Source organism: Vipera berus, assembly GCF_964194415.1.
Source record: "Vipera berus genome assembly, chromosome: Z".
In the NCBI taxonomy this organism is placed as follows: domain Eukaryota; kingdom Metazoa; phylum Chordata; class Lepidosauria; order Squamata; family Viperidae; genus Vipera; species Vipera berus.
In genome coordinates this window covers 34,196,779-34,217,087 of record NC_138205.1, presented here as the reverse complement: position 1 = coordinate 34,217,087, position 20,309 = coordinate 34,196,779, and the positions used below count along the sequence as shown (strand labels likewise).

Below are 20,309 nucleotides of genomic sequence, written 5' to 3'. Positions count from 1 at the left end.
AATACAGTGGATCTCAGTAAGGCATTTGACAAAGTAATGGCAGCCTATTTCTTGGTAAGTTAAAAAAAATGTATCACAACAGATGGATTTGTAACTGGCTGACAAATCGCACTCAATGTGTAGTCCTTAATGTAGAAATTTCAGAAGTTATGTATTACCATCTCCAGTAAATGACTATACAACAGAGATGAAGTGACTCCATGCTTGAAACTCACTACACAATTGCGATATAGTATATGTAGGTTATATTTACTTTGACATATTTGCAGTAACATCTTCAAGATAAAAGGTCCCAGTTATTGCATGGAAAAACAGGGATTTATTACTGTAAGTACTTTTTCTCTGAGTATAATTCCTTACCTATAATATCAAAATGTGTACTGTCTAGACATAACATTGCTTGTTCCAATTTGTCATGTATCATATTAAAAAATATAAATTGCTTTTTATGACACAAAAGACTGTGGATAATATTAATCCATTATATAATATTAATCTCTTTCTCTAGTTAAACAATAGAAAGAATGGACAAAATGTACCAGATAAAAAAGAAAGTTAAATTATACTGATAGCAAAAACATATGATTAATTAAAAAAAATACAGTGGAAATAGCAAAAGGACCAGATTTCTGGTTGAGAGCTATGGTGAACTAAACTTTTCTTCTTGCAGTGGGACAGCAATACAGTTGAGTTGGCAACTGGATGCAGAATCCAGCCTGCTAAAATTCTCTTCAAATTAAGGAGAGATCTTTGAGATTGCCATGTGAACTCTGTACGGCTGCTCCTTATGAGTGGACCACAGAATCAAAATTGTTGTGATCAGCTTATGAGTTGAGCGATTGCAAGTTTTTGAAGGAACCACCTTTGCTCACTGTCATGAAACCAGCCTTTAAGGACATGAAAATCTTATTTTTTTTCCCAATCACTTCAAATTTGTTTTGTGGTTATCATTGCTTTGAAGAATTAATACCCTTCAGAAAGGCATGTTATGGTGCATTCCTCAAATGAACTGCCTTCTTAAGAGAAAAAAATATATAAACATGATTTTGAAGTTGTTGAAAAATATTATCTTTTTGATTAAAAAGCTAAAGCATGCTTGGAATATTGATTTTGGAAAATTAACAATGGATTAAGGATTTAGATGACTTGGAATTCCAAAATAGTTTCCTCCCCTGGGAAATTATAATTGTTTGGGTTTTCTTCAATCAAAATTAGAAAATGGGATTCTGAAAGTTGAACACTAGGGGAAGCTAGAGTATAACAAGGGGCACAATTAAATAAATAAAATAAAATATTGTGAGTTCTCTGTGGAAAATTTATATTGTGAGTTCTCTGTGGAAAATTTATGAAAAATGATCTTTGAAATTTTTAGAAATGATGGGTAGGTGGACTGTTAAGGAATAAAGAACAATTTACTCAGGATAAGTCTGAAATCAATCTTAACATGGATAGAAATGTGGAAAGAATGAGGATACAAAAAGGAATCCACTGGACTTGCAATTGAAATAGGATGATGTTCCATTGCCCTAAAGGATATATATAACTACCAAACCAGAAAGACATATTGATATTTTTTATAGGATACAAAAAAGATATTAAAGTCTTGAAGGACTTGAGAAATGATTTTTAAAAAGGATGAACTTTCTCCCCTGGATGTACAAAGGATGGTGGTTATTTTTTTTTTAAAAAAAGGACAAAAAGATGACAAGAAAACTAGCTTTGTGACTCTATTTGAAGAGATTAAGAATTAAGATAGTTAAAAATAGAGGACAGGAATAAAGAGCTGTCTTATTTGATCAAGGTTAAGATAATCAATCATAGTCAATGTTCTTTATTGGATTTTTGCTGATTAAAAAACAAATGAGGATTTTGGATTTTGTTTTTAAAAAGATAAGATTTGCAGTGAAGAGAGTATATGGCATAATTTAAGAGATAGCAATAAATTACACTATTTAAATTGTAGTTGTTGAGATGAAGGGCGAGGCACTGTTTTCTTCTTTTTCACACTATTTTCTTTTTCCTTTTTTAATTCTTATTTTTTTGTAATTTGTGCAGTTTTTATTTCTTTTTTTGCAATCTTTAATAAAATTGTTTTAAAATTAATTTTATTTGAAAAAAAGCACAAGGGCCATAGCAAATTATGCAAAATCATACATAGATTCGTGGTTTATTTCACTGAGAAACACAAAATCCCTTTGTATACGAATCTTTGCCATTCAAAAAACTTTATTTAGAACTATTAACTATCACATAGTTCTTTCCTGATTTTTTTTAAAATGAAAAGCAGCTTTGGGACCTGCAATAGAAAACAGAAAGTAGAATAGGAGTTACTGTTGAGTCTTGTATGTTTTCCACAATAGGTAAAATAATAGAATGGGGAAGTGTTTGAATGAATAGGTAACTGGAAGAGAAGAGTTAAGCAGCACTTTAGTTACCCACCGAAACCTCCAAGGCTATTTTTTATTTAAGAAAAAAAAATCAGGGAAAAACCCCCACACACCACTATATGTCGGATCGAGTTCAATTCTTAGGAGTCAATCTGTAGTATACAGAGCAAGGCAGAGGTACAGAAATAAAATGACTGGGAGTCGTACAAAAGATCATATCTCTACATTTGAAACTCACTTAATGCAGCATTCATTTTCTTAAAAATGTACAGGAGAGGATTTTCTCATTTAGAAAACTATTGGCAGCTGCATATTTCTTCAAGAAACAGAAAAAATCAGGACATTCTGCTATTTCAAGATCCACTTATTCTAAAAAGACCCCTATTACTTCATAGCTCAAATTTCATCAGCTGCATGGAAGCTCCTTTCAATTGAATTATGCTTGAAAAATGTATTAGTTGAATAGTTCAAATAGTTCTGGGTGCTCTTTAATAGAAAGCTGTTTCTTTTGGGCTCCAATGCCATCCAGTGCTTGCAAAGGATTCATTTTGACCCTGAAAGAAAAAGAAATAAATTATATATTTAACTATTTTAAAATATCCTATTTATTCACTAAACTTAGTGTTAAATTAATGGCAAAGAAGTCAGAGCCAAATAAAACGTTTATTGTCTAGGACATGGATCTATGACCCTCCAGATGCTTCTGAACTAGAACTTACTGCTGCCTTAATAATTAAACGCTGGAAAGTGTAGTTTAATAACCCCTGCCTCTTCCCTATGGGGATAGGAGAATAAATAAACATTGCTAAGTAGGTGAAGGAATGTAAACTCAAATCTTTTTGACCTGGTGTACAGTTTTAAAATTAATGCAACAGGAACAGAGCCTAAAGATTGTTGTAGTGAGGTCCTCTTGTCTTAAACCTCCAGTGCCTCCCAATATGCAGAATGTTAAGATTTCCATCACAGATTACCAGGCAGCCACCCTTGTTACCTGGTCTTCCTTTACCTTAAGAATAGGGACTACTTCTCACTCTTGGGTCATGAGCTCTTGTGGTCTGGCTGTTCATCTGTGAGATCACCAGCAAATCTTGCAAGTTGTGTTGCTGAACTGTTGGCTTCTGCAGGCTGAAGTGAATGTTATAGTATTTTGCTGACTTCCTGCAAGAAGCACTTCTGGTCCCTGCGATTTCGCTGGAGAGGGAAGCACTTTCTGTGTAACATTATGAAAAAAAGGGGGGGGAAGTAGATGTGATAGGTCATATCCAGCAGGATGCCAACCCCACTTTTCTTGGATACAAGAAAGAGCTAAGAAGAATGAACTGGCAAGGAGGTAAGTGGGCAACTGTTGCAAGGATTGTAGAAGCATGTGAGTTCTCTGTTCTGCATGCTTCATCATTCACCTGCTAGGGCAAGAATCGATACATCACATAGTTTTATTATTACTAGTATATTTCCTTCCCTTTCCTCCCTATTATCAGCTGCAAGGTTGGCAGCATATATTTGCTATGCCTCATCAATCTCAGCTCTGTTTCAAAGAAAAAGTATATATATCACTACAAACCATAAACTAAGAAAGCCTACAAGCCAAGCTCCCCCTTCTCTCTGCAATCACAACTGTGGTAAGAAAGATTTGGAGTAGCTTTCCAAAACCTGTCCCCAGATGTCATGCTATGGCTTTCATCATCTATTTATTAAATTTATACGCTGCTGTATGAGTTCGTCCATCATCTATCTATCTATCATCTATCTATCTATCTATCTATCTATCTATCTATCTATCTATCTATCTATCTATCTATCTATCTATCATCAGACCCATGAAGATTGGAAAGTAATGGAAGCTGTCATCCATTCCAGAACATCTGAATTGCCCAATTGAGGAAGGCTGGTTTGGAATCAACTGTCAACAATCTTTTCAGGTGGCAAGCATCATTTGTTTGAGGATGAGGCTCCCAACAATAAAATAAATTACAAATGGCTGAATCTCAAGACATTGTCAGAAGTTGGATAATTTCAGGTTTCTCATCCTCAAATCTCAGGAAGTGTCATTTTTGCCTGAAAGCTTTCAAGATTTTATCATACTCACCTAAAATCTCTTGAGATTTTTGTGTGCCCAAAATCTCATGCAATTCAGATGGAACAAAAATTTGGCTCACACATTCTCCTTCAATCTTCTCTATAGCCATTCTATATTAGACTTTCAGAAATCAAATGTATCTTAAACTTCAAAATTTTTAATTATCTTTTGATTTAAGCTTATTTAGGCAATTCACTAAATAAGTGTGCTGGCAATTGGAAAAACTATTTGACTTTTTAAAATAATGTAACATTTATTTTTCTGGCAAAGGACAGAAAACCTGCAAATCTAAACCCCAGTACGCTTTACATTTTATGTGAGCAATCCCTAATAAGGAAATAATTGATGGCCATAATAAAAGACCAAAACTCTGTTCAACTGATAACTATTTCTAGGGCCTTGAAACAAGGGAAAGTAAAGTTTGTTCTCTTGGAAGACTTCTGCAGACAAAAAAAGCCCCCACAGTATGTATTTGTTTATACATATCCTTGTGGACTAGAAGAGGTAATATTGTTGAAGAACTGATACAATAATTACAATTTAATCAGAAGTAATATTCTCAAAGCCCAAGAAAAAGCTTCTATTTCAAGATAAGCATGCATACAAATGGTGAAATCAACCCCTCCTTTTTTTTTTTTTACAAATCCAAAGTTGATTAATACAATAGCCAAGAAAATGGCTCTCACTTGCTCGATTGGTGGAGCGTTGAGACTGGAGTTGACAGAGATGTTGTAATTGCTTTTCAGAAGATGTAAAATTTTTGCTGAAAAATTCTGAAATAAAGAAAGATGCTTTTCCCTTGCCATTCTCAGAAAAGTTCTTTCTGATTGCCTTGACTGCTGAGTGTGATGCTTTTTCTCTAAGATGATACTGGAAAGACATTTCACCAAATGGGTGGAAATTTTTAACAGCTGGCGTTTCACAGACATCTTTGTCTTTTGCAGTTCTGCTCCTCACACGATGTTTGTTCATTGTTGGAAAATGTGTGTCAGGATGACATGAGTTTTGTTTACTGCATGCTTTTCTAAATCCATTTGATGCTTGATGCTGGTAAGAAAGAGAAGGATGCTCAAGGATACATTTGCTTCAAAACCTCATTGATAACCCAGCTGTTAAGAGATCTAGAGAATGTAGTAAATAAGTATAGGCAACTTATTTTCAGATGGAGGCCACACTTTTTGAAGGTGGATTTTCCAAAATATTTGGACATAACATCACACTAAAGGCACAACATCACAGAATCAGTCCCAAATTTTTGGCACTTCACCCATCCCTTGAGATGCATGTTGGATTTAAATAAAATAAGTTTGTAAAATGTAATGAAGCCTTTATACATTATTTCATTATTTTTTTAAAATCTAACTTTGGGGCCATCAATTTTGGTGGTACAATCATGAACAGAGAGATCCAAATAGCATCCCATCATTTTTTGAAGTTGTATGTGGCCGTGTTTATCTTAAATATATAATGTGACTAGACTAATTTTTTATCTTAGTGATTAAATCAAGGTAACCTTACATTCTACTAAATATTAGTATTCATTCATTCCAGTAGGACAGCCTAAACCAAAGTGCAAAGTGTATATAGTTCCTTTATCTTTGATTTCCAACCTTTACTGCTTTCACAACATGAACCCAAGACAAAAAAAAGATCCTGAACAATTTTTGGTTTAAAGGTTTTCTCTATTTGTTGCCCAGTGTGGTGTTGTGATCTCAGAAACAGTGCAGCAATAATGTTGCCATACCTGTTGATTTATAACTTACTTTTGTTTTAATGTTCATATTAGTTGCAGAACGGTGACCATTAACGGTATTCTTCAGTTCTGGCCTGGAATTAGATTGTTCTGGAGTGCTGGATGAATTCTGCCATGTCAAATCAGGCACAGAAGTGTAAGGCCTCACTGGATAATTTGCAGAATACTCTGGGCTGTCTGTTTCAGGGCTGTTATTTGGGGAAATACTTGAAGATTCACAAGTCACTACTTTCTTGGGCTCTTGTTCATCCAAAAAATGTTCAAGCAGGAGAGCAGCCTCAGGTCCAGATTCTGAACAAATCTGAGTCTGTGCGAAAATAGAAACGCAGCCCCAAACAATATTATAATAGTGATGGCCAGTAAATTCAGAGCAATAAGTGTATATATATATATGTGTGTGTGTATGAGATCAAGCCTGCTTAGTGTGAATTTCACTGACATTGACAATATGCACAAATGTATACATTAAAACAACATCAAAAACATAAAATTATGACTTTTCAAAAATATTATGACTTAAGTGCTGAATAAATTGCAAAGATGCAATTGTTTGGTTACACAGTTCTCATTACTGTAAAAAACAAGTTTGAAGATTATTATTTTTAAAGCTCGGTATATAATTAGATTTGGAGGCTGAAAAATATTTTGTCACATAAATGTAAGCAATTTGTTCATTGCTTAAAAAAATCTATCTTGAATTCCAAGTTCAAGGAAGATACACTCAACGGATCAGTATAAGAATCAAAAGAAGAGAGAACCTTAACTTTTATCTGTTGAAGCTTCACTCCAGCTAATCTGGTCAATTAGATTGATGGAGCTCAGGAACATCTGAAGGGCCACATTTGGTCATTCTTACAGGAAAAAACCCAATAGCTCTTCATGAGATTTAACTGACTGTGAAGGGAAAGCTTCACGAGCATAACCTTCAACTGAAATCTGCTTTTCTCTCTCACACAGCTTTTCCCCAAAATCTCAGACTACTTCCTAAGTAGTTTTTTTTTTTGAATACTACACACAGCTTTCCCTTCTTATTAAAACATGTCAGAAAATCACATTGTTTCTCTGATTATCTTAACCATTTAGACATATAATAAACTTCAGTCTTATTATGAACTGACTAGATTGCATTAAAATGAAAAAGGCCAAGCAGAGAATGGATTAAGATAGAATAAGCATATCCCAAACCCTAATATACAGATTGAACATTTACCACATCTAACTTTAATGCTATTATTATTTTATTAATTTTCTTAATGCTATTATTTATTATTATGTCTAGAAGGCATTAATACAAAAGTGAAAGAAGCTGTGGAAACTATGGAGATCATATAATTATGATTAGAGATTGTATAATTTATGTTCAAGAAGCCTCAAAATCTATGTTCTTATGAAATTCTTCTGCAAGGCCATAGGGTGAACTTTTTGGTCCTCATACTGTGGTCTCACCTCTTTCCCCTGGGATATAGCTTAGTATTTTTACTGATATCACTTATCTTTTAAGTGATACCTCATCTGGCATCATTCCCCTGACACCAGTGGATGTCAAAGAGATTAAAGTTCTCATACCCAGCTATTTTTTGAATAAAAAGTTTTTGAATAAATAGATAAAAATAAATTAGAATAACTCAGTAATCCATATTTTTCAAAGTTATGACTGATGGCAGAGGTCAATATTTGTAGACAATACTGGTGATAGTCATGATGATGGCTGATTGTAACTTTGGAGAAGCAAATGTAAAGAACAGAAATGAAATAGGAAACAAATACACAACATTTCACAAAATTAAAACAAAGGGGAAAGATGCATTAAAGATCAGAAGGAATAAATTAAGTCTGATATTTTGGAGTGAAATTGATGCATACATATATAGAGGGGAAAACAAAAGATTAATCATTAATGAAAAGGATAAAATATATGTCAGTAGGTATTAGCTAATGTCATTTAGATTGCTCTGGGTGCATATGATAATAGGAATACATATACTAATGAGAACCACATGCTATTAAAGTGAATGTTCTTAACGAAAGTTTTGAACTATGCAACACTCTGAATAAATGCAATCTATGGGAAAAATTATTTTGATAGATGATATGATTGGATGAGTGGGAATGAGATGAAAAGGCTTTTAACACCTCTCATAAATATGATTTATTTACTATTCCAGTTTATGTAGATGTGCATCTCATGTATATGAGTCTGGGTGGCTTACAAATAATTAAGACAATGTAAAACAATCAGACAATATAATAGTTTAAAAATATAAAATACAAAACATAATAAAATGCATACAGTTCACAGTTGAGGTAATCACACCTACAAATAATATTCAATACAACCAGGGCTTTACCACATTCCTGAGTACCCAGATCTGTTGGCTAAACTATGTTTTCAGGGTCTTTTGAAAGGCTAATTTGGTCCCTTTGGGGATGATGTTTCACAGGGTGGATGCCATAGCAGAAAAGATACCACCAACCAACACCTCTGGCTGATGGGAGCATGCCCCTCCTACCAGATCCAATGGGATGGGTAGATAGGACTGAACAGAGGTGGTCCCTCAAATAACCTGGTTCTGTGCCATGTAGGGTTTGATATTTTCTTTACCAGCAACTTGAATTAAATTCAGAAGGAAGATGTTATAATCACAGAGCATACATAACTGTCCACACAACTGCATTCTGCACCAGTGGAAACCGCTAGACACTCAAGGACAACCCCACATAGAATGTGCTGCAACAATTCATATGAGAGATAAGTATGAACATGGCCTTGAGGAATAGATGCAACTGGCATAGAACATAACATTTTGTAATTTTAATTTAAATTAGAAGCCAGGTATCAAGATGTATTGTAAATTTCAGCCTTGAATCCAGAGCATTTTCAGAATGAAAACCATACGTTTTATCTCAGTTGTAAGCCATTCATTCATTCATTTATTCTCACCTCTATTGTTTTTATAAATAAGTCAAGGTGGCAAACATAGCTAATATTCCTTCCTCCTCTAATTTTCCAACCTTCTGAGGTGGGTTGGAATAAGAGAAAATGATATCTAACTACAAATTAACTTTCCCAATGATTCCAAGATCAATTTATTTGTATCTCATTATAATTTCTGTAGCAATATATTATCCATTGCTGGTTTGCTGGGCCTATTGAAACTTCACTAGAGCCCCTGTGGTCAGGCTGTTTCAGGGTGAACCAGGATGGCCTTCATGGTTACCCATAATGACACTGTGGCACAAAATCAAGCCATACTTCACCCTCTCCTTAGTTTATTTTGTTATCACCTCTCACAACGTGGACCAGGGCTGGACTTCGAGAGTCCAAACAAACACAAGAACAAATGAGAATACACACAATATTGAGGCATCTCATTCTTGAGCCATACAGAAGAAATGTACTCCAAGAAAATAGAAACAAGATTAAGACCAGTTACAGAAAAACAACTAGCAAAAGAGCAGAGGTTTTAGAAGAAAGAGAAGATGCACAGATGCAATTTTTGCATTTCAATTACTAATAGAAAAGAACATGGAATACAATAAGGATCTCTTTCACATTTGAAGACTAAGAAAAAGCATTTGATACAGTTGACAGGAAATTGCTATGGCAAACACTGACCCAATATGGAGTAAATGAACATCTTATTAGACTATGCAAAAGCTTATAAAATGATTGCAGAAGTGTAGTTACAACAAACCAAGGAATATTGGAACCCTTCACTGATATCAAGTACAGCTAAAAACTGTAGTAACATCCTACGGTCATGAACCAAGAATGCAAGACAAATAATATGAGAATCAACAAAGAGAAAATGGAGGTAATGGAAATTGGAAGAAAAACGCACACCTTAAGAAAGTAATAGAGGGAACAAGCATAACAGAAATATCAATGTTCAAATATCTAGGAACAAGATTTAGCGAAGATGGTAAAATGGATGAAGAGATTAATATACAATGCAGTAAGGCAAACCAAGTATTAGGACAATTAGCTCCACTCCTACAACCTAAAGCTATACTGATCAGCACAAAGAAGCATCTGATACAAACATATTCATTCCCTATGTTACCAGTATCAAATAAGAACATTTACAATAAAACAAAAATGAATGTCAATCATCACGGAAATGAGATGTTCTAAGAAAGCTGCTGAAGTGACCAGAAGAGATAAAATCAGAAATGAGATCATAAGAGAAAAAGAATTGGCACAGAACCTATCTCTAAACTATAACAAAAAGAGCAAATGAAGTGGTTTGTTCACCTGGAGAGGATGTCCTGAGATTTCATACTGTACCCAGGCATATATAAAATGAGAAAGTCAAAGAACACAACGCAGACCCAGAAGAAGATAGAGATACAACATCAAAGACACTATAATAGTATCAAATAACAATGGTTGAGGCCGCAGAAGAGCAAGAACAAGAACTTTTTATCTCCCTCAACATCTAAAGCAGTACAAGAGGAAGTAAAGGAGAAGAAAAATGATTCCTAGCAAAAGCCTCAAAGTTATGCTTGTCTTCAGCTGAAATTGGTGGAGCTTAAATGTGCTTTCTATAATATATACAAAATGTAATTGGGCCATTCAGGGACTCCAGAATGAAGGAAAATAGAGACTATGTCGTAAGTATCTACTATGCTTCAAATACAGTATGTAATTGAAAAATAAGTATTTACCTTAACAATTATGTTATGGAGTACCACAAAAAGGGTGTGGAGAAATGCTAATAGGAAGGAGGAAAAAAGACGGTTGGTATAATTATCAACTGAAAGAGATTTTGGATGAGAGAAAAAATAGATAATATTAAACATTGCTGCAAAAAAAGGAAGAGAAAATATATTTTACATTTATAGAAAAAACTATTTTAAAATCTTTAATCTACAATTGTGGATTAAGAGTCAATACAATAGGCATGAGTTTGAAAATTACTGTTATGAAACACCAAGATAGTTATGTTTCACAGAGAAAAGTGAATGATTGCAAATAATAAATAAATGCTGAAAAATTAGAGTAAGTAGATGAATCTGCATATTTTGGTAGAAAGTTTGGCAAAGACAGGCAAATAGATGGATTTTTTAAAAAAAGATGTACAAGTGCTGATGGAAAGTTAATAGGTAGCATATGGTATGTTGGAAAAATGAATGCTGAAACAGACAAAAATATCTGTGTATAAAATGTAATTATAATGAAGTACTCTGTGCGATAAAACAGGAGATAATTTGGATAATGTTTAGATTATGTATGTGGACTGAATATAAAAATGAATGAAGCAGAATGAAATGAATAATATTGAGGTAATTTAGCCAAATAGACAAGACAAATAAGTCACAAAACAAATGTATGAAAGAAAAGTGAATGATGGATCAAGAGAAAGGGGAACACCATAAAAATTGTGGTCAGGTGAAGGTGATGAAATCCTGAAAAATAGAGATGAAATGTTTACAGGGTGGTATATAAATCAGTATATAAATCTATGCAATCATAGTGGAATCAAGCATAGAAAGTTATGGAGAAATACAGTGGTATAAATTAAATTTACTTCCTCTTATCTCTATTTCTTTTAATTACTATTTCTTACCTCTTTTCTTCACTTTGTATAATACTGCTTATCCTGAAAGGAAGTAATGTGATGGATATGTAAGTATGAAGAATATGTTTCTAAATGAGGGCCACTTTACAAAATTGGATGGACCATTCTTAGACTCACAAGAACTGCCAACATCAGTACACTCTGCACCAGCTATAGCTTCCAAATCTTCTCCAAGGGTAGAGTGCATTGCAATAGTTTAACCGTGAGATAACTAGGGTCTGAATGACTGAACACAGGGACTATATGCTATTTATTAAGTGTGGAGCTTTGCACTAGAAATCTGCACAAAACAGAACACTTTTGTAAATGCTCTTATGTATTTTGTACATAGTATTCTAATCTTATTTTACATACACTGAATTAAAAAACTAATGATGAAATCTGCAGGTACTTTATCTGTGTTATCTCAAACTCACTGAAAGAACAGTTGTTAAAATGCTAAATAAGCAAAATGTTAAACAACCAATTAGCATTTTAGTTGTAAAATGATAATGATTCCTACTGTTACTAGAAAGTGGAGGGAAACCAACCATACTGAATAATGGGCAAGTTGGCTCTCAGCTTAATTAATTTATGAAAATATGCATTAATTCATTCTCACTGAATTCATTCAAAATTGAAAATGAATTTAATTGGCTGTAAGAGGTTACTTAACTTGAGAATATGATCTATTTTTAGTTTTGTGATTTTGTTCATTGCAATTGGTTTATTAAAAATTAAATCACAGAACTGAAGCCTTTTTGCTTTCTCATTTTTCAGAGGTTCCTATGCAAAAAAAAAAAAAGAATTTATCAGCTAAAATGTTTCTCTATTATTCATACCTGGACAGAGACTGGCAGTATAGTTGATCTATTTACGGTCCTTGGCCTAGGAATCTTTGTTTTTTCTCCACTGGACTCTCCTGGGAATTCACTCTTCTTTTCTTTCAATGTAACTTTTTGTTCTTGTTTGAGACGCAGTTCCTGCAGCTGATGCCTATTTATATCAGTTCACCAAAAAGTTATACAACAATTACACTAGGAAGGAAGGTTCAGTGCCAAACACTGTTGATTTATGATAATTAATTTGTCTACTGGTGGCTTTTCAAACATCCAAAACAGGTCACGGAGGTCAGAATCAGGATAAGGAAGGACATAGGAAACCTATTATCAGAGATCAGATGATTATTAATGCAACGTTGGGTAAATATTTGCAAATAACTTGCAAGAAATCGGGTAATGACTGAGTACTATATAAATGGCTTCATTGTAAAACAAGCAGGCAAAGTTAGAAATTCCAGCAGTTAGAATGATGGGCAAAGAAGGCAAATGGATCTGTGATTTTAGCTTGAAGCAGCTTTCATGCTCACTTAGTTTGACTTTTAACATGTGTGGATGCCACTTCCCGAAGTCCATTCTGAGCCTGGTCAACAAAAAATTAGCTACCGGTTCTGCCAAAGTGGTGCGAACTGGCTGAATCCCACCACTGATTTTATAGCACTAGGAGTGTTTCCTACAATCCTTAGCAAAATGAGTTTTAAAAACAAGTTTAAGGACTTACATTTTTTTCTTTTTTCAGAATAAAGAGGAAAAGGGTGACTGGAACTTTGATTTTGGAAAGTTACCAAAAAAACCCCTAAGGATCCAGATGGATTTGAAATTAATTGTGGAATTAACTATAAGAATCCTTGTGAGAAAATGTTTCTGTTTTGAATTCTCTTAAAAAAAACAAACTTGATAGAATGGGACTTTGAACATTGGATATTAGAGGGAACCAGAAGAAACTAAAGACTGAAAAAGAGAATACTTAAATTTGATTTACTAATACAGAATAGAACAAGATATTTTTACATTGGAATATTAAGGGATGTTCGTGAACAATGGATCCAGAGTTAATTTTAAGTGTTTCTGCCTCTTTACAGACCGTGTATTTAAAATATGTTACCAGATGAGACTGATCTAATGAATTTAAAAATTAAAATTAAATTAATTTTTTTATTAAAAATTTAAAATGACAGGCTACAAGAATTTTTATTTTATTTTAATTCCATTTATATCCCGCCCTTCTCCGAAGACTCAGGGTGGCTTACAAGCTTAGCAGTATGATTGGGCATTCAAATTAAACTGGCTAAATACTGTAATTAAAAGGAATGTACAAAATATATTTGCATACTTTTCTATATAAAATTTACAAATGAGACTTGTTAAAATTTGAAGAATTTTGTGAGAAGGAAAAGGAAAGAACAAATAAAAACAAATTAAGGTCAAGGTCATTATTTGATGGGACTAAAACTCAAGATTATCAAAAGTAAAAGGAAGGAACATAAAGTTGATTTATATGATCAAGATTAAAATAGATATATTGTTACCTCTAGTAAGACCTACACACTTTTGCTGATTAGAATTAACAAGGTTTTAAAGGTTAGTTTATATATAAGAGATAGAGTATGGGAAGAATCATTTGTTGTGTTTTAAGAGAAAGTGGTAAGTTATTAAATTGTTTATGTTTGTTGTGTTGAAGGAAGAAGTCATTTCATTATATCTTTTTTACAATATTCTTACTTTTCTTTTTATTTCAAAATTTCTTTTTTCTTTTATGCATTTCCTATTCTTATTCTTTTTTTAGTTTGCAATTAGTTTCTATTTTTGTAATTGTAATTTTTAATAAAGTTACTACATAAAAAAGAAATGCTCTTTCTTACCTTGCATACTCTTCACGAGCTCTGGAAGCTGCTGTTTCCTGGAAAAGTGAACTATTCTGTTGGAAAAACCTATCATATCTGACAGAATCAGAATTGGGATATATTCGGCGATAACCTCCTGTGTTGTTTTCTTCATAGATCTCTGCTTGTTGAAGCCACATAGCCTGGCAGTTCTTGAATTCCTCGGCTCTGACAAAACCACCCAAAAACTGTTAACATTTTAGAGTGGGAGTTTTTCCATTTCAATTTTCTGCTGTTCAAATCATATTGTTAGCTCTATGCATACTGGAATAAAACTTTTTCACTTAGCTTTTAAGCATGCAAATATCTTGCAAAATATCTTCTGATCTTTTTGCTCTTGCTTACTAGACAGAAATTTCTCAGTCACAAAGGTGGATAATTAGCCTTGCCCTCTCCACCTTTTCTCTTCCGGGGAAAACAAGGCAGAAAAGGCATAATGAGCAAGTTCCTCCACAAGACACAACAGGTAGCATGGATGAAAGGAAAATTGAATGCTGCCAAGTCTGTGGCAGAAATTTACACAACTGTTTCTATTTGTTCTTTTCAAGCTTAAAGGAGACCTTTAAAAGAAAACATTTTTAAAAATCTTTTCTTTTTTAGGAAAACAAAAGCCACAACAGGACTCAAATATATTTTATATGCATGCCAGATAAATTTATAAGTTTGTCACACTGCTAAAAAAATGATAAATACAAATGTATATTTGATTGTGCAAAAAAATTTAAATATAGATGATTGATGATTAGCTATCAAGAATTAATGGAAAGAAAACTGCCTATTTTTCCCCCTCAGAATTATGACTTGTCATATAACAGGGATTCGTATATAACTTCTTAGATTTTTAGCTTTATCAGTAAACCTTTATCTGCAGTTCAATTTCTATTTACTAATATCATAATTTGGCCCAGATGCATTGATAGCATCTGAAATATATTATCACAATAATTTTTTTAATTCAAATTTGATAATAACTCGGGAATGTGCTTTGGATGGTTTTAAGTATATAGTTTAAATAATTAAGAAATATCATTGGTGAATATTACTACCTCTAAGGGCTTTGAAACAAAGAATTAAATATCCCATTTTAAGAAATCAGTGGCTAAAATATTAATGTAAATATATTTAATAAAATCTTTAAGGTTAATTCAATAAAAATTCTTTTTTCACATTTATCGAATAACTTAGTACATTTAAACATTTAAACATGTCTATTACTTTAGAAGTGTAAAATGGGAGTGAGTCACTTTCCATTATGATAAAAGGTTTTTTGTTTTTAAAAAAATCTGTAGCTTTGCTCATTTATTATTGCAATAATCAAGATTTTAGCTGGGTAAATAAACTTCTGAATTAGGTACAAAACTTGAAATTTATGATTACATGAAGAATTGTTGCACAAAGGTAGCAAAAATATTACTTTTTAAAGTTATTATTTTCAACGCTAAAATCTGGACTATCAATATCCATTTCTTCTTATAATGAAAAGACTAATATTATTTAAAAAATACATTGAATGATTTCATGTATGTATGAATGTTCTGTCCTTTTTTATCTGCTTGTTTTGTGTTCTTTCTTTTCCTCTCTGTCTCCTCTTTTTCTTTCTTTTTCATATATTAAAATAATACATAAATAAAAGGAGTTCCAGGACACACAGTTCTAAACAAACTATTTTGGGGCTCTGCAGAGCTCACTGAAATAGTGATTTTCCTCATGTTTTGCTCCGCTGAATAAAGTGGAGCATTCCACTTCTCAGGTGCACTTGAGCACAAAGTAGCGAACTAAGGGGAAGCATGCCTAGAGAAAGGTGAGACCAGAACAAAACTAAATAGGATTTAATTTTAATTTGATTCAGTACGATTAAAATAATTATTTTCTATATACTTTATCATGTTCTGCCACATTAAAACTCAATTGGGTGGCATGTTTTCCAGGAGCTCAAGGGGCCATGCTGAAGCTGCAGATATAGAGACTACCCATCTACTTTTATGGTACTGCAAAGGTCCCTTAAATTCCTCCAAAAAATAAAATAAAGATAGATACAAAAAAGGGCAATGTTTGTAAAATGTTATATCTGAATGGCTAAATAAAGGATGCATTTCTGCCCACCTATTTATAATTCAATACAGTGCAAAAAGGCTGGGTTGTTGCTTGCTTTTTAAATACTAATATTTTCAGTTGCAATGTTTATTTTTAATCACACCTGTATATTTTATAACTTCATCTAAAATTGAAACACAGTAACAACTATGGCCTGGCTGTCCTGTTAAGGGTGTGAGCAACATACACTCCCCAAAACATACATGAATATAGTTCTTCTTATATTTATCCTTTAAGCAAACTAAAATTAACTTGTTTTAAATTCCCTTCCCTTTTATCTGCTACAACAATCATCTTGCTAATTCATGCTGACCAGAAAACTATCCCCCTCTAAAAACACCCAGAATAACCACAAGCAGTACTGAACTTAGCCAAGAAATACATAATGTGTTGCCACAAAGTATTATCTAATATGTATCAGACACTGCAGATATGACCAGAGGATCTTGCTTTATTGGCATCGGTCATGTATATAACATAACACCCAATTCTGGCCCTATTTTTTATTTTAAAACATATACAGTATCTGTTTAACATGAGCAACCAAATAAATAGAAAATTGCATATAAATACAGTAACTTCAAATTATGAAAGCCACAGCGTTGGAAATTTATACTATTTAGAGATGCTTTGCAAGTGGATTATAAATGTTCATTGCCACTGTCCCAGAAAGTAGTTTAAAAAAATTCAAACCTGGCTTCGCGATTACGGCACTGCTTGAGAAGCCTTTCTTTTCCTCGTCGTTTCTCTACTTCCAAGATTTTGCGTTTATCGCATGCTCCCAAGTTGATCAATACCAGAGTGTCATATAATAGTTGGTCTTTCACTTCTTTATCCAGCCATGAATCAGTACTGAAGCTTGGAGAATGATTCACCTACCACCATAGAAAATGAATGTATTTGTAGCTGCTGCAGTTTTGCAATAAAAGGCAAGTGTTTTGGGGAGAACAGAGAAGAAAGAAAAGCTTCTAGAGTTGATGACCAGCAACTGGGTTATGATACCTTCCAACTATTTGCAATGATCAGCTACGGTAATCATCAAATTGCACATCTGACCATATAGAGATTCAAATATTAGTAAATATTTTTTCCCAAGCGCTGAGTTTACTTATTACATGTTCCAAAAACTTAAGAAGAGTTGTAGGATCTTTCTCCGTGGCCTGGAAATGTAACATCCTTTGCTGAGACTTTCATGAAGGTTACACCAGCAGATCCTTTTTATAATTAATTTTTATATTGATATAGGGTGATACAAATTTAATATAAAAACCTGAAAGCTAAATAAATTATATTTTGGAAAGGATATTAGATAATAGTAATATACATTTGAATTCAAGATGTAAAATCTTTGGTATTGATCTCAGTCTTGGTACAATGTTATTTACTATAAATATTAACAATACAATTGTATAAATTTGCATGTGTAATAGATAGTATTATTTTCTTCCTTTTATTTCTTTCTAATACTAACATCACACCAATTCCTTTGTTAAAAGATTAGAAAGCTAAATATATAAAACAAAAGAAATATATTGTATTACATTACTGTAATTGATAAGCAATAGGTTCAAACTAAAGAGAAATATTTCAGGGCACAAATTTTAACCAGTCTCTGAAAATCTCACTGCTGGACTTTTAGACAGATCCAACTAAACAAGAGGATAATTTACAGTTTAAGCGGTAATTTTCTTCCCAAATTATCAGGTATAGAGAGCATTAAAAATAATTATTAACTATCATCCTCAAGACTGGCATAGAATGTGACTGGTTACACTATGAGGAACAAAATGTAGTTAGCTAGATAAATTATTGCTCTAACTCTAATTCTTCTAGCAGATTTTTTATATAACCAATTGAGTTTTCCCAACTGGTAATTCCCAAACACAAAATTGTTGTTTAATTTTAAAGCAACATTATCAATTGTCTACTGCCATCTGCTGGTAATCCGTGTGATTGGAAGTATCGCCACAAGGCACCCACTGTTGAAGCACACAGGCTGAAAAGGAAGACATTAAAGTAGAACTTGAGAAAGACATGGGAGAATAGAAGTTGTTGTCTTAACTCTAAATGAGAGAAAGAGGATTAGGCATTCTGAATCCAAAAATCCTTTCAGTGGACAGTTCTTGGAGCTACCAATGAGAAAATACAGCAGAATTCACAATTAAGAAATATTAAGCTGAAGTGGTTGAGAAAATAGTGAGTTGTAAGTATTTTTTTAAAAAATTCTGCGAATAAGGAAGGCAAACGTCTAATAAAAGCTTTCCATGGAAAGAGCCGGAGATCTATTTATTTTGAAAGAAGGTACATACCTCAAGCAACCATGGTTTTAGTTTTCGATCCAGCAAGATGTCAAATCCCAGGATCTCAAAACAAGCACTCCACAGGGTGTGGTTGGGAAAGCAAGTAAGATAATTATGCTTGAGGACAGGATGGGCTGATATCAATGTTTTAATAACAACATCTTCAATATCCTTCCATATTTGCACTGTATCATAACCATTTTGCTCCATGTACTTATTAAATGTGGACAGCTTCCTTAAAAAAAATGGGAAGGCGGTAGAATACAAGTAAGACAGTATATTTGAGAAATTCACTTCTCTTCCACTTTTTAATTAACCTCAAATTAACTCTATCTTCTTAATGCATATGCAAACCTTTTTCTTTCAAATACAAGAATCTAGAACAATATGCAATCCATAGTGTAGCTTTTGCAATAACTAATATAAATTAACACTTATAAATGACTTGATTCACATATTGTGTTATCCATAGTTTCCTGAATAATCCACAATTGGCTGAATCCATATTATACATTAGCTTAGAGCAATGTGTAACTTCAGGACTAGTCTGGCATATAAAACAACCCCATAGCTGAAATTACAAATTAGATGGATGAGACGGAGCATATAAGCATAGAGTTGAAGGGACCTTGGAGATCTTCTAATCCAGGGTAGGAATCCTTAAACCATCTCAAACAAATAACAGTATCTATAAAATCTTTGTTTTGAAAAGTTCTAGTAATGGAACTTCTCTACGAAGCAGGCTGTTCCATTGTTTAATAACTCTTGTAGTCTCTTTGGAAAGTTCTCTTTGAGTTTGAATTTCTCTCTGTAAAGCTTCTACCCATTAGTTCTTGCCCAACTCTCAAGCACTACAGAGAATAAATCCAGATCCTTTCTCTGTGACAGGATGCTGTGGCAGTATGCTATCATTTTTCAAACTGGCAAGTTTGGAAATTGCTAAATAAACTACATTACAGGTACAGCAAAATCGATACCTTGAATAAATGGGAATACTTGGTGACTTTTGCCCACTGTGAATACAGAGACCTATAGACTATCATACACATGTAAACTTACCCCATGTCCAGCCCAATGTTCTTCTGAGGACCTTATGAGCATGCAACAGAATGCAATCAATGTTGCATGCTTCTGGGCAGGCACTGCCAAAATTAGGCTTTTATATTTTTTAAATGTTATGATTTTATTTTTGTACTTATACCTATATGTAAAACCTGAAAATGATACAAATAAATATTTATTTCTGACAAATAAATAACTAACAAATCAAGGAGGTAGCTATGGTCAAATTTATCAGAAGCCATTCTGAAGCCCAGATACACTACATCCAGATCATTCCCATAGCACTCTAATCTCTTTGCAAAAAGCATTAAGGCCTTCTGGCACAACTCATTTTTAATAAACCCATACTGCCT

General features: G+C 33.2%; 1 protein-coding gene across 1 annotated transcript in view; it reads right to left on the bottom strand.

Moving 5' to 3' along the window:
• Positions 1-3,394: 3,394 nt before the first annotated feature.
• The window catches only part of TTLL6 (tubulin tyrosine ligase like 6), a gene marked incomplete at both ends in the record, with an annotated part of 39,849 nt that continues 22,934 nt past the window's right edge, over positions 3,395-20,309 (bottom strand). The window contains 7 exons of the mRNA XM_081344616.1: positions 3,395-3,597; positions 5,151-5,511; positions 6,228-6,518; positions 12,621-12,774; positions 14,480-14,668; positions 17,288-17,469; positions 18,904-19,129. Of these exons, the coding sequence (XP_081200742.1) occupies positions 3,395-3,597; positions 5,151-5,511; positions 6,228-6,518; positions 12,621-12,774; positions 14,480-14,668; positions 17,288-17,469; positions 18,904-19,129 (1,606 nt within the window). The remainder of the gene's footprint in view (positions 3,598-5,150; positions 5,512-6,227; positions 6,519-12,620; positions 12,775-14,479; positions 14,669-17,287; positions 17,470-18,903; positions 19,130-20,309) is intronic.